Raw genomic sequence first — 12960 nt, 5'->3', positions numbered from 1 at the left:
ACTGAACAATACAGATGAGCAGGGCCATAAGACTACTCAGCATTTCTTCCCCACTTCCAGTTGGCTCCTAAATGATTCAGGGTTTCTTCCGTTATGACTCAATCTAGGATCAATTCCTCTGTCCATCACTCTCTGCATGGTTAAAGACTCCCGAATCACATAGATAGCAGACTTAGGTGTCTTTTTTTTTAAAAGAAGCTGGTGTCCTTTTATCCTGCAAGGGAAAACTGGATGTGTTTCTGAAGATGGGACAGAAGACAGTGGAGGGAGGACAGGACTTCCTAAAACCCAGCACAAAGGGACAAGATTATTGCACAGAAGACTTTATTCCATCATGTGCAGCACTTCCCTTCATTCTAATTACGCAGGCAAGCCAACAAGTTAAAACGGCAAAACTCCCAAGTTTTCCAGCATCTGTCAAATCATCACTGAAACCTTCCACAGAACAATTAGAGGTAATGATAGTATTTGTTTCTGAATGAATGGGAAAAATAATTCTAATCTCAGGGAACGAACCTGCAATGCAATATTGTGTTTTGGAGATCTGACCATTAAAAACCTGACTAGCACTCCATTCTGATAGTGAGAGACGGCCGCACTGTCAGAATGGGCGTTCAACTGAGCTCCTATCTACTCTCTTGGGTACATATGAGAGATGTAAACTATCCTTCAATGAATAGCGGGCCAGCTGCCCCAACTGTGATAGCCAGTACCCATCCTTCAATAAACTAATCTAGTCTTGTTCCCGTCTCCCTACATCACTACAAAAATGGGTGTAAAGTTCTTTAGGAAGTCTGAAAGGCGGTGGAAAAGTGATTCCTTCATTCATGGGTGTAAAAAAACACAAAACGCAAGAGATTCTGCAGATGCTGAAAATCCAAAGCAAAATGCTGGAGGAACTCAGCAGATCAAGCAACATCTGACAGTCGACATTTCGAGTAGAGACTCTTCATTGGGACTCTCTTCATGAAGGGTCTCGGCCTGAAACGTCGATGTTAATTCCTCTCCTTAGAGATGTAAAAATAAATCACGTTATATCCCGCAACTGGAAACTAAACGGGTTACTCTGCAGTAGGAGTAAGTGAGCCTTTGAAGTGTGGACACTTACGTCTCTGAATCTCTTGCTGCTTCCTGATGTACCAGGTGTAGAGGGCGGCCCGTTTCTGGTTCTTCATCGGGGTGCCCTTGTTCAGATGCTGCGAGAGGTGAGACTGGTTCAGGCCCGTCACGTCCACCACCTCCCGCTGGGGGATGTTATGCTGCTGCATGTAGCCCTTGATCATCTTCGCCGCTCGCCACGGGTCCTCCCTACAGAGGGTCCAACAGACAGGTTACAATTTCAACAACTCTGTCAAAAGGCCGCTGCAGGGTCAAGCTGTAGAGTACAGTATTGAGTATTGAAACACCGCGGCTTGGTTACACGCTCGCACATAGCAAAGGCCCGAGAGGAACAAACTATTTTTGTAATCGGAGTTGCCTAGAAAATGGTTCTTGATACAAGATCTCCATCAACGATGCTGGATGGTAGTCCAGCTGATATTGAGTTATGGGGCTGTTCAAAAGATGGGGGGAAGCAGGTCGGTTTCAATTCTTTTTTTCATCCAACTCGAACTAATGTCCCACACAGATTCCAACCAGATTAGAGACTGATTTTAAAGAGGGCGGGATATATTCAAATAGTGATACGCCTTTAGCAATTGTAACTCTGAAAGGGAATTCAGATCAGTTATTTTTTTACAGGCTAGGTTTTTCGTCGATAGGCTTGTGTCTACTGTTGAAACATTGTTGGTAGCTGTAGCTTACCCACTGAGGTCTTTCCACACCAAGACTCGAGCCGTTGGGCCCAGACGCACCTAATTTTTACTGAACTTTAATCAGCGTTTTGCTGCACTCTCCACCCACAACTCCTGTATCCCTGTGCAAGGGGAATAATTTTTATATCTCCCTGGAGAGGAGCGACTATTAACCCTTACCCCCACCCCACCCCCATACACACACCCCACCTTTCCTTCGCCTGATATACTATTATTAAAATGTGGAGCAGCGTTCACGCTCCTTTCGAGCTTTTCACGTCGCGCCAGGCAGCAAATTCATCTCACGACATATGTCAGTGATAGTAAACCTGATTCTGATATTTAATGGAAAAAATTAAACGATTAAAACTTATCGTACCTCGTGTGTTACAGATGTAAAATTAGCTAATAAGTTTATTGGGAATTCTCTGCGTTTTGAAACAGACAGCGTGTGCTTTCCTCAATGCAATTATGAATGGTTTACCTGACGATTGCAGATTATTTTTACACATAATATTTAAATTTCATTTCGTTAAACTGATGAATTCGAACCGTGGAGTGGCATTTTTTCAAAGAATGTGCTAAAAACAAGGATTAAAAACTTTTTCCTCATAACCTCGAAGCGCGCACCCTGTCTCTGGGTTCATGTGCTTTTCAACAAGTACTTATGCCCGGTCAATGTACCACATCGACGCTTAAAAAATAAACAAATGATATGACAATTGAATTAAATAACAGTCATCAGTATAAAATAAAATACTTCAGATAGAAATGTGGTTATGAAGTTTGGACACGCCCGCCCGTTTAGATGTGCCATGTGAATATACAGGGGTATGACACTACCGAAAGTTGAGTTGGGAACCTAATTAGCACTGGGTTGCAATGCGGTCCTTGTAACTGCATCCAACTCAAAATTGCCCCCGAGAATCATGTGGATTTATCCAGATTTACGCGGGTAATGATATAATATTCGGGACTGATCAACCATGGCGAGTCCCAGATCATACTTTGTAATTTCTCATGACTCGCAAACCCAAACAAGAGCTGTTTGTTCAGGAGAGTACGCGCGTCTGCAGTCAACGCTCTTTACAACTCGCCTTACCAATGAGTAACCAGGTTACCCATTCACCTAATCAGATGTGTGTTCCACTTTTCTGTACATTCGGGGTTGATCATTTATACTAAATTAATAGCGCTCTGCAGAAACGTCAGCGCACGTGTCCTACAATCTTGGACCATATTTATATTTACAAACTGCCACGAGACGATTAAAAGCCCTAGAGCCGTTTCTCGTCTTTCATTCAAATAGAAAGGAACAGTTTAAAAATAAACGTTTCAATGTTTTTGCCGTGCATTTTTACATGCACATTAAACAGATGTATCAATTACTCCATAAAAACAGATGAGTTATGCATATATTTTATAATATTATTACAAGCCTAAAGTCAGAAAATCTTCTAAACGGGGAAAGATGCGCATTACCACAGTTTACACGCCGGTAATTAGCTCCGCGAGTATTAACACATCTCGGCGCATTTTTAACGAAAGCCTACTTTTTCCTCCGGGCTCTGAGTTGACAGATCCACCCTAGATCCAAGGAGATCATTCTTCTTCACAGCCACCTTACACAGGTTAAGTAGTTAGCCAACGCTTAGAGGCCTTCTCTCCGGAAAAAAAAAGTCAAAAACCTGGTTTCGAAACAATTCGTCCGAAATTAAGCGAATCTGACTGAACCTGAAATAATTCAGTATAAGCGAACGCCAGAAACGAAGATGTCCTTTGCTAATAATGTCAGATTGCAAGCACACTCTGTGGGGTTTAACACTCAAGAGGGCAGTTTTCCGGATGGTCGATATTTTCTGTACCGTAGTTTAACCGCCCCGCTTTTAGATGTTAAAAGATCGGCCGACTTCAGCTCTAAATTTCTGCATGAACTTGTCTTGCTAACTGTCGCGAACTACAGTTATCATTTATTAATATTATTTCATATTAACGCTGCCTACAAGATGCCACAAACTTTTTGACACTAGTGAAGCGAATCTCAACCCCTTACACAATTACAGTATTTTCTGGCCGAGAATTGTATTTAGTATTAGTTCATTGATGAAGTGGAAAAGCGGCCCCTCGATACATTGTAAATACGATTTCTGATTCCCCACCCAGTTTACAGAATTACCCTGACAAAACCGGACAAATTGAGCTCAGCCTGGCCGCATGAAACTAACAAAATAACAGCATGAAACTGACAACCTGCCCAAATGACGCGCTTTAACACTTAGACCCTGCAAAACGACAGCAGAGTTGTTCCTTAACCTGGCCTTAGAAAAAGGCTACATGATTACAAGTTGTAGTCGAGAGTCCCGATTTAAAACTGACAATGTCTCTCGTACATTTAGTTTATTTAAAAGAAGCATTTGGTTGCTAGGACGTTGGAGAAAGCGGGTTCCTATTTTATTTAAATGAACGCTCATAACAACAGATTGCGCGGTTGTAACTCCATATTATTAAGGGAGAAGTAAAGCTGTTGGGACGGGTTACCTCAGCATTCTGTCCACCTCGGCTCTCTGTTCCGCCGCCTCCTCCGTGTTCAGAGACTCCAGTTCCTTGAGGATGGGAGGTGTGTCGTAATCCTCGCCGTCTTCCGAGCCCTCGTCCCCGGACAACTTGCCTTTGCCGTGCCCATTAGTCAGCGAGTGGAAGACGACCTTGGTCTCCGAACTCGCGCCGTTCATCTTCAACGGAGACACGGGCAGGGTCTCCAACTTCACCTCAAAGCTCGGGGAGGGTTCCAAATCTTCCAAAGCCTGAATCAGTACATCTTTGGATACTCCGGAGCTCAACAAGGCGCTCAAAAGCTCCTGTTGGAGAGATGTCAGTTTGGACACCATCTTTTAATTAATCAAACTTTTTAGAAAATATATATGCGCACAGACCAATCGGATCCTTTGTAACCACTTGTTCCTCGTACATCAAAAAATATTTTTGAGAAATGGCAAAATATTTTTAAAAATCCAAAGAACCCGCTTCCTGGAGGCACCTTTTGCACTAAACTGCCATGATCATTCTTTGGGAACAGAATATAAGAATATGCAAATCGGCGGGAAGTCTTTGTGGGGGAAAAAAGTCTTAGCAATATGCAAATGCAGCGAGGCTGCGAGAGTGCGTGTTAGAGGAACCGCGACAATGCGAGCTGAGCTCGTTGTGTTTACATTTGAGACTGGCGCATTTTATTGGCCGCTATTTATCGATTAGTACCTACAAAACTCTGAACTTTGGACCGACTAAGAACAAAGTCCAGAGTCCGACACTGCGCCAGCCGTACGGATACTTTGCAAGCCGCGCTGTTGTTTTTTTTAAATTCCGCGTTAGAAAAATAATTATATTGAAAGAGAAACAGTTGAAAAATATACTGAGTTTTTTGACAGGAATTAACCCAACCCCTAAAGAAGGCCAGCAAGAAAAAAGAATGAAGTATGAAGTTAAAGGAAATAAATCTTTATAGTGTTGCTTTTACAGCCCTGCAAAAAAATGTAATATGCATCTCAATTGCAGACACAAGCTATTACCAAGTAGATAAAGCTTTGATTATAAGTGTTTAGAATAAGCAGCGAAACGGAATACGATCGAGGACGGGTGTTGGCGTGTTTTTTCGTGCCGTGTACGTAAGGGGTGGAAGGACCATTGAATTATTAAGTATTAATACTACAGGGCCCAAAACTGCCAGCAATATTCGAGAACGGCGGATTTAATTTATGCTTATTGGTTAATTTGTAATTCCTCGATCCAGATTATAATAATTAGACCCGGGTTTGAATCCTTTAACACGCTCTCGGGTGAAATTATTACGTTTCATAAATTTGTGTCGAATGCAGAAGACGGGGTTTGACCACGGATCGGGAGACAAGGGAGAACCGTAAAGTTACCGACACTGTCAGTCTCAGCTCCCAGATTTCCAGACTGTTGAGAGGTGTTAGAGCTGAACCGACCTAAAACGAAGGAAACGACTGGATAGCAATGTGAAATCGAATATGTTTGGTGTGGATGAAAACATTTAAAACCATAATGAAGTTGAAAGTTTGATTAAATTGATACAATGTCATATAGACTGCGCCCCGCACCAGTAAATGCAACAAATAGGGAATGTGTTCACAATACTGATGGTCTCCCATAATGTTTAGTCCAAGCCTGATGCACCCATTGGTTTTAATTTTCAATTTCGTTTGTGTCAAATCCGTGCCATCAGTCATCTTGAATCCGTAAATAAAATATTAAAATACCACACTACGAATAGGAGCATTATATGTCTCATAATTTCAGGTAAAATATATTTGACCTGAACTTCGTACTGAGTCTTTTTTCCCTAGTAATAATTCGCAACAAGTTGCTGAAACAATATCCCTTCAGGAGGGCTCTAATGCCGCGGTGGGCCGTAGCAGGTTGTGGTGAGACTTTACAGCGGTTTTATTGCTCCTGCTCGCTCAGACAGCCGTCTTAGAATTTGTTTCGATAGGACAGGCTGCATTCGAGCACCACATTTAACCGGCCTCTTCGTGTCCCAGCGAGAACTATTCCTGAAACCCGCACCGAGAGCGCTGGGACAAATGGCTACTTGTTGACAAGACACGTGCTCATATACGGTAGTGTTCGGGATAACATCTAATTCCCCGTGTAAATGCGCACAGCTTTAATCCTAGATCAATGTATAAGTAGTGTGTTGTTTAAAATAGAAGCGAAATTATATTTCATCTCATTGCCACGGCCCTCAGATATTCGCTCACCTGAAAACATGGAGGCCGTCACCTAAGTCTACCTACCAGAGGTAGCCGTCGCTGTAGACTTTTTTTTTACTTATCAATACTCTTTGTTCTCGGGTTTACAAATTATAAATACAATCAAGATCGATCTCGTTAAAATGATTAATTGATCTAAGATTATAATTTTTTAAAGCAGCGGATGTTTTCCACAAGGATGAATTTTTGGATACCTGCTGCAAACACCAAAGGGAAACTGATCGGAGTTCTCCCTGTCAAACTGAACATGCGACTCCGAATTAGACAAATTATAACATCCTGCTCTAAGGTATTTTATTTGATTGCCGATTCACATTGCAATTAATAAGTAGCTCTGTTTACTTCCAGAATTTGCTTTCTCTCTGTCGTTGCATTCTTTCTTACAAATGCTGAGAGTTTTGATGCAAAGCACGAGTTTTAATGAAAATGAACGCGTTGGGAGTTTTACTTTAGAAATCTAGTTTTCTCTCTGGGCAACAGATTGCTTTAATTTGTTAAGGAAAAGATGCCCATGGTTCATAAAAACAATGACCACGTTTTCTTCCTATAAATGATCACAGCAAATTTAGCTTAGAATAACTTACTCACCTTGAAGTTTCTACCGTAGGCTAACTTTGGACCTAGATGTTAAAAACTACAAATCTGTTAATAACTACAAATTCGAGCAAGCGACTACAATATAAGAAACTGCAATATTTTGTTATTTTATTTTTCATCTGAAATCAAAATATTTTACAATCTTTTCAGAAGGTAATAATAGGTTTGAGTTGGTGTATTTGTGAAGTGGAGACACTGTGACTATTTACGTATAAAGTCTTCATATATAACTCTGAACATCAAATTGTTTAGGATTTCCATACAAGAAAGTCCGTGGAATAAAAAAATACATAAATGCAATACAACTAACAGAGAATCAATGAGAGTAGAAACGGGTCAGTGACATTTGCGGTTAAATCAATATTTTTGTGTACACGGCCCATTTCTGCACAGGAGGGACCTAGTATTTCATTGACACTAAAATGGTCCCACAGTGGAACTGTTGCACGAAGAATTGGGGAAAGTCCTCCGCCAAGAAGGGAAATATACGTGTGTTCCAGAAAAGAGAAACTGTCTTGTGATAAAAGCCACAGCCATTCTAAAGGTTGTTGTTTGATTAGAGGTCAACCGGATTAAAATTTAAATGTATTGTCTGTCCCGAGAATTCTTACTCTCCGCGCGCTAAACTAACACTTAAGTGGATGGGATATGTAACAGGCACCTCTCTGTCCCAATATAACCACTCGGTTCCAAAGCTCTGCAGACTGGAGCATGCCTTTTGGGCTTTCAAGGGGAGGTTTATGCCGGTTCATCTCAGTGCATGTTTTGCCACCGTACGTCTATATTTAAGCTTGAAGGCTGCTTTCGTTCGGGGTCCACAAGACATCCCAATCCCGGCACATTTCGGACCCCTTCCAATCTTCCGCAGCCAACTACCCGTGGAGAGCGCGAAATACATAAAACTGACCGCAGTGGCGCCTTTCCCTGTCTGTTTTAGACTGTGTAACAGAAATACGCCCCAAACAAGTAAATTCAATCAACTTGTTCGATTATGGTCCAGCTGTAAATCCAAAAAGAAAAGTGCAATCGAATGAAATAAAATAATACCCTTAAATAAAAATAATTGTATTTTCGACAGCATTGGATGCCAAACAAAACAACAGCCAAGCAAAGGATTGCTACTGGAAATACTTTAGATCTGCTATGTTTTGGTTTTCGCTGTTATGCTAGAGATCCCAACAGAACATTCGCAACTTGGCAATACCTTCTGTAAACTTTACATCGATCAGTTCCGCGGGGAGTTTGCCAAAAGGACGCGCAGGAAAAGTGACAGGAGAATGAAAACGCAACGAAAATAAATTCTATCAATGTTTCTCAAATGCCTGCCACAGTAAGCCAATTTTCCACAGAATTGGTCTTTTTTTTTGATAATTCGGCCGAACAAAGTGGAGACTTTGCCTTTAAACTAAGTTTTGACCCCTCGATGAATAATGCAGTTGCAGCATATGTAATCAATCTCCAGCGAGGAGAGACCCTGAATGGAGCCCATTGTCACGGCAAAAGTTATCACTCTCGACAATCTTGTAACTTTCCAAGATAGCCCCACAACGTGTGCTGGAGAGTTGAGCTAATTCCTATGGATTATCTCGTTGATACCAATTATCCTTCTATAACATTTATTTTATAATGTTATAATATCTGTAACATTTATTTTATATAAAACATCTTCATCTTCGTTTCAGGGCGCTCTGTACACAGAATGGACGAATTTACCAACAGTTTTCCAAAGCGCATCTACAGCAACTCATCTTAAGTAAATAAAAAGTTCGTGAAATTGATTAAAGTCTGTTTGTAAATGCAAATTCCACATGTAATGCGTTGGTCTAAACAACGGGGCAGTTTATCCTTATTCCATCAGTCGATAATTTATCAACATAGCAATTACTTTATGAAAAGGGGTTCGAAATATAATTGCTTAAAGTGATTGCCACAATGAAACAGTTGTTCAATTAGGGAGGAGTTCGTGGGTTAATTTTGCAAATAGACGCCAGAATTCCGGCTTTAACCTCATTATTACCGATTGATCGAATGAGTTTATTGAAGGACTTCTCGCTGCCTGCTAGACATTGCTGGGGACGAAGATGAGCCCAGTCCAGATCGCGGAGCCAGAACAGAATTAATTCAAACAGGGGTGGAAAACCCTGCTGTTGTAGAAGCGTTAAATGACATTGCAATCGCAGACTATTACAAGTGAATGTTTGCAACTTCTGCTGATTATTTTATTTTGGATGAACTAGTCAATTAATTTAAGGTTTTAATTGTTGGACATAGTATTTTTGAAATCGTAGCGGGGAGGATAAAGAACTCCGTTTAACGTGGAATTTTAATCCATAATATAATGGTCTGAAGCAGGGGTTATTCACCTGGGGTCCACGGGGCTCTGTCGATAGATTCCAGAGGGTCCGTAAATCTCGTTACTTAATGCTTTAATAAAGAAGCACATATATCGCTGTATGAAAATTTTGTTTATTTTTATATTTTGATAGCTGTATTTCAATACGATAGGTTTATTTTGTTCTTATTCAGAAAGGGGTCCATAGGCTTCACCGGACTGCCAAAGGGGTCCATGGTATAACAAAGGTGAAGATCTCTTCCCTGGTCTAAAGGGGCAGTATCAATGGGTTTAAGAAGTTTCTTCCCAGTCTGCTAACCTGTCGGCGGCCGTTCACGAAACACGTGGCCACTTCTATATCAGCTCGGGTATTTAGAGAGAGCGGAATTAAGCCCAAATGTTCAAGATTGTTTAATGTCATTTCTAGTGCACGAGTGTAAAGGAGAACGAAATAATTATTACTCCGGATCCGAATGCAGCACAAACAAACCACAATAAGGTAGAGGGAAAAAAAACAGTACATATAAATACATGAGATAGATCACCTACAGAGATTGATTACATGTCCATAAAGTGACGCTAGCCACAGGAGTGTCGGTACATAAAGTGACTGACAAGAAATGGTAAAGTAATGGTGGGGTGGGTTAGTGGGTGGAGGTGTAGATCAAACTCAGTGCTCGGGGAAAGTAACTGTTTTCCTGGCGTGGATGCTACGTAACTTCCTCCCTGATGGGAGTGGGATCCCTATGAGAGGGATGGGTGGGATCCTTCATGATGGTACTGTCCCTTTTCCAGCACCTTTCTGTATATCAAAGTCAAAGGATTTATTAATATATTATCAAAGGGCATATATTTGAGATTCATTTTCAGGTGACATGCACTGTAAATACAAAGAAACACAACAGAATTAGTGAAAACGCCACACGACATATATGTCCTTGATGGCAGATAGACTGGTGCCTGTGATACACTGGGTAGTATTGAAGAATTTTGGAATAGATGAGTTTCTCATATCGCAGGGCTAACACTGCTGGGCAATTTATCAAAAATGATTGTTCTCACTGATTTTACAATTTTCACATCACCATGCTTTCTTTTAAAAAAAACGTTGCTCTTATATTTTCACTAAATTAGATTCTCATGACAATTTGTCCTCATGTTTTCGTGTCGATTTGAATTCTTTTTAACAATTAAGACTGCAAATACACTGGTGATGTAATCTTGAGGATATTTGTCACAAGAATGCAAATTTCTTGCAATTCCAATAGTGTCGGAGCGAGGATGTTGTCAATAATGCCTGGTGAATGCACATGTTATAATGCCTGAGTGAGGCGTATGGTCTTAGGGTAATTCTCCCAGACCGAAAGGACGGTGGCTGCAGACATGAGTTCCACTCTATCAGCAGCTGCTTGAGTCCAGCAGAGAGCAAGCCGTACTGAGCGTAAACACCACAGGAGGGATTGGCCCTCCGTCCTGTTTGATTTGTCAACTACAGATGGGTTGAAATGCTCACTGCATCCAAAGGGCACCGGACCCCTCAGCTAATCCACCTGCAAGTGGGTTTACTGGTCCTGGCACCTGACTGTTTTCTCCTAGGAAGTGTAGGGCCCACCTCCCATGCCCAGCTGGATCTCACCGCCAGTCACATCTTTCCATCTCCCCACCCCTCCCTGCTTTCGGTAGGGACCACCCACTCCGTGACCCCCACCACCCAACCCCAACCCCAACCCCTCCCTATCCCCTGGAACTTTTTCTGGCAACTGTAGGAGGAGCAAAATTTTCTTCCTACGTAACACCCATTCCACCCCACCCCCCCATCGTGGGCCCTAAGCAGCTCTTCCAAGAGATAAAGGGATGTCTCCTAAATCTATTAGCATTTGGTGCTGACAATAGCACCAAATGCAATAGACCAGGAGACATGCTTTTCAGGGGCATCTTCCACATTGGTGAGACCAAGTGCAGTCCATTTTGCAGAGAACCTTCACTTTCTCAACAGCGGCCTTTTCTGAGCTTCAAGTTGCACATCATTTCAATCCCAGTCCTATTCCTACACCATTCTGCATGACCTCGACCTTCTCTGCTGCCAGAGTGGAATGAAATTTAAACAAGAACAACAACAGCACATATTCTGCTTGGGTAGTCTACATACCTGTATGAGCACTGAATTTTCCCATTTCATGTAACCCAAACCACTGTGTTCCTTTCCCTCTGGTCCACTCCAGGTTCTCTCTCCACCTTGTCCATCCTTCCACCCATCTGGTTCCACTTACCTGTCCACCAGGATTTCTGTTTCATTTGTTCACCTTTCCTATCACCCTCATCCACCTTGTTCCATCTGCCTCTCATCTAGTTCCACCTCTGTGTTGCTCTCCCTCTTGCTTCTATACACTGTCTGCCTTCTCCCTGTACTCTCAGACCCAATGCAGAGTCTCAACCTGAAATTTAACCATCCCTTCAATCTCAAGTTGTACCTTAAAAGCTTGCATAAATGCAAATTTGTAACCACCCTGATGGTACCATAAAGCTAGAAGCTTAGTCTTATGTATGATTTAGAATCACAGAGCACAGGAAAAGGTCCTTCATCCCTTCATGTTCATACCGATCATCTAATTGCATTTTCCATTCTCTGCATATGCTATCTACACAGTTAATAAATTTAAGTCTGAAAATTGATTTAAGGTTTCATTTTGCAATGGAACTATCTACTGTCCTTTGAAGAATTGTACCATGCTTATATCTGTCATCTTAAGGGGCTACAATCTCCTGCAATGAAACATGTCAGTAGCAAGGGTTATAAGCTGCCATGCTTTGACCTTCTCTTGGGTAACACACACACAAAAGGCTGAAGGAACTCTGCAAGTCAGGCAGCATCTATACTTGCTTACTGCCCATTATACTGAAGATCCTCCATCACTGTCTGTCCTTGGCTATCTTCTTCATTGTGCCACAGGTATGGTTCAGGGCTCTCATTTGAGCATCTATGGTACAGTGCAGTTGTCTTTGGTTTGCTACATTTCCTCCATCTATGGAGGTGAATAAATACTTTATATTTCAGTCAAAACCCTTCTTCAGGACTTTTCATTTGGTCTTTTCTGTCCACTTTCATTCACTTGGGTAAATTGTAACAGCATCAAATGCAATAGACCAGCATCTCTGGCACCCTCTACATTGGTGAGACCAAGCTTTGGCTAAGAGTTGATTTTGAAACGAACCCTCACCCTCTCAACAGTGGCCCCTTTGGGTATTAAATTTGATGTTATCAATGAGGATGTGTCTTGAAGAAATACTCAACCCCAATAAAAAGGAACTTACATTTATATATGCACACACGAGGAAATCTGCAGATGCTGGAATTTCAAGCAACACACGTAAAAAATTGCTGCAATTTTTATGTGTGTTGCTTACATTTATATATGGTTCTTTACATCATTAAAAAAGACCCCAAGAG

The 12960-nt window shown here is 41.6% G+C and overlaps 1 protein-coding gene and 1 long non-coding RNA gene across 16 annotated transcripts in view; one reads left to right on the top strand and one right to left on the bottom strand.

Moving 5' to 3' along the window:
• hnf1ba (HNF1 homeobox Ba) overlaps positions 1–4989 on the bottom strand; it is a 112717-nt gene extending 107728 nt beyond the window's left edge. For all 5 annotated transcript variants that reach the window (XM_063031255.1, XM_063031257.1, XM_063031258.1 and 2 more), the window contains exons 1-2: positions 4332–4989; positions 1109–1308 (exon numbers count right to left, since the gene is read on the bottom strand). In XM_063031255.1, coding sequence (XP_062887325.1) covers positions 1109–1308; positions 4332–4681 — 550 coding nt within the window. In that variant the 5' untranslated portion in view covers positions 4682–4989. The remainder of the gene's footprint in view (positions 1–1108; positions 1309–4331) is intronic.
• A 109-nt stretch (positions 4990–5098) lies between these two features.
• On the top strand, positions 5099–9626 carry LOC134336704 (uncharacterized). 11 transcript variants are annotated; one of them, XR_010015863.1, is made up of 3 exons: positions 5099–5264; positions 6744–6872; positions 8863–9626. It is a non-coding gene; the product is annotated as an uncharacterized LOC134336704 (long non-coding RNA). The 11 variants fall into 11 exon arrangements; XR_010015856.1 differs by having other exon boundaries at positions 6741–6872; XR_010015862.1 differs by lacking the exon at positions 5099–5264 and adding an exon at positions 5317–5451.
• The last annotated feature ends 3334 nt before the right edge of the window (positions 9627–12960 follow it).

Source organism: Mobula hypostoma, chromosome 23, assembly GCF_963921235.1.
Source record: "Mobula hypostoma chromosome 23, sMobHyp1.1, whole genome shotgun sequence".
Classification (NCBI taxonomy): Eukaryota; Metazoa; Chordata; class Chondrichthyes; order Myliobatiformes; family Myliobatidae; genus Mobula; species Mobula hypostoma.
This window is presented reverse-complemented; position numbering and strand designations above follow the sequence as displayed.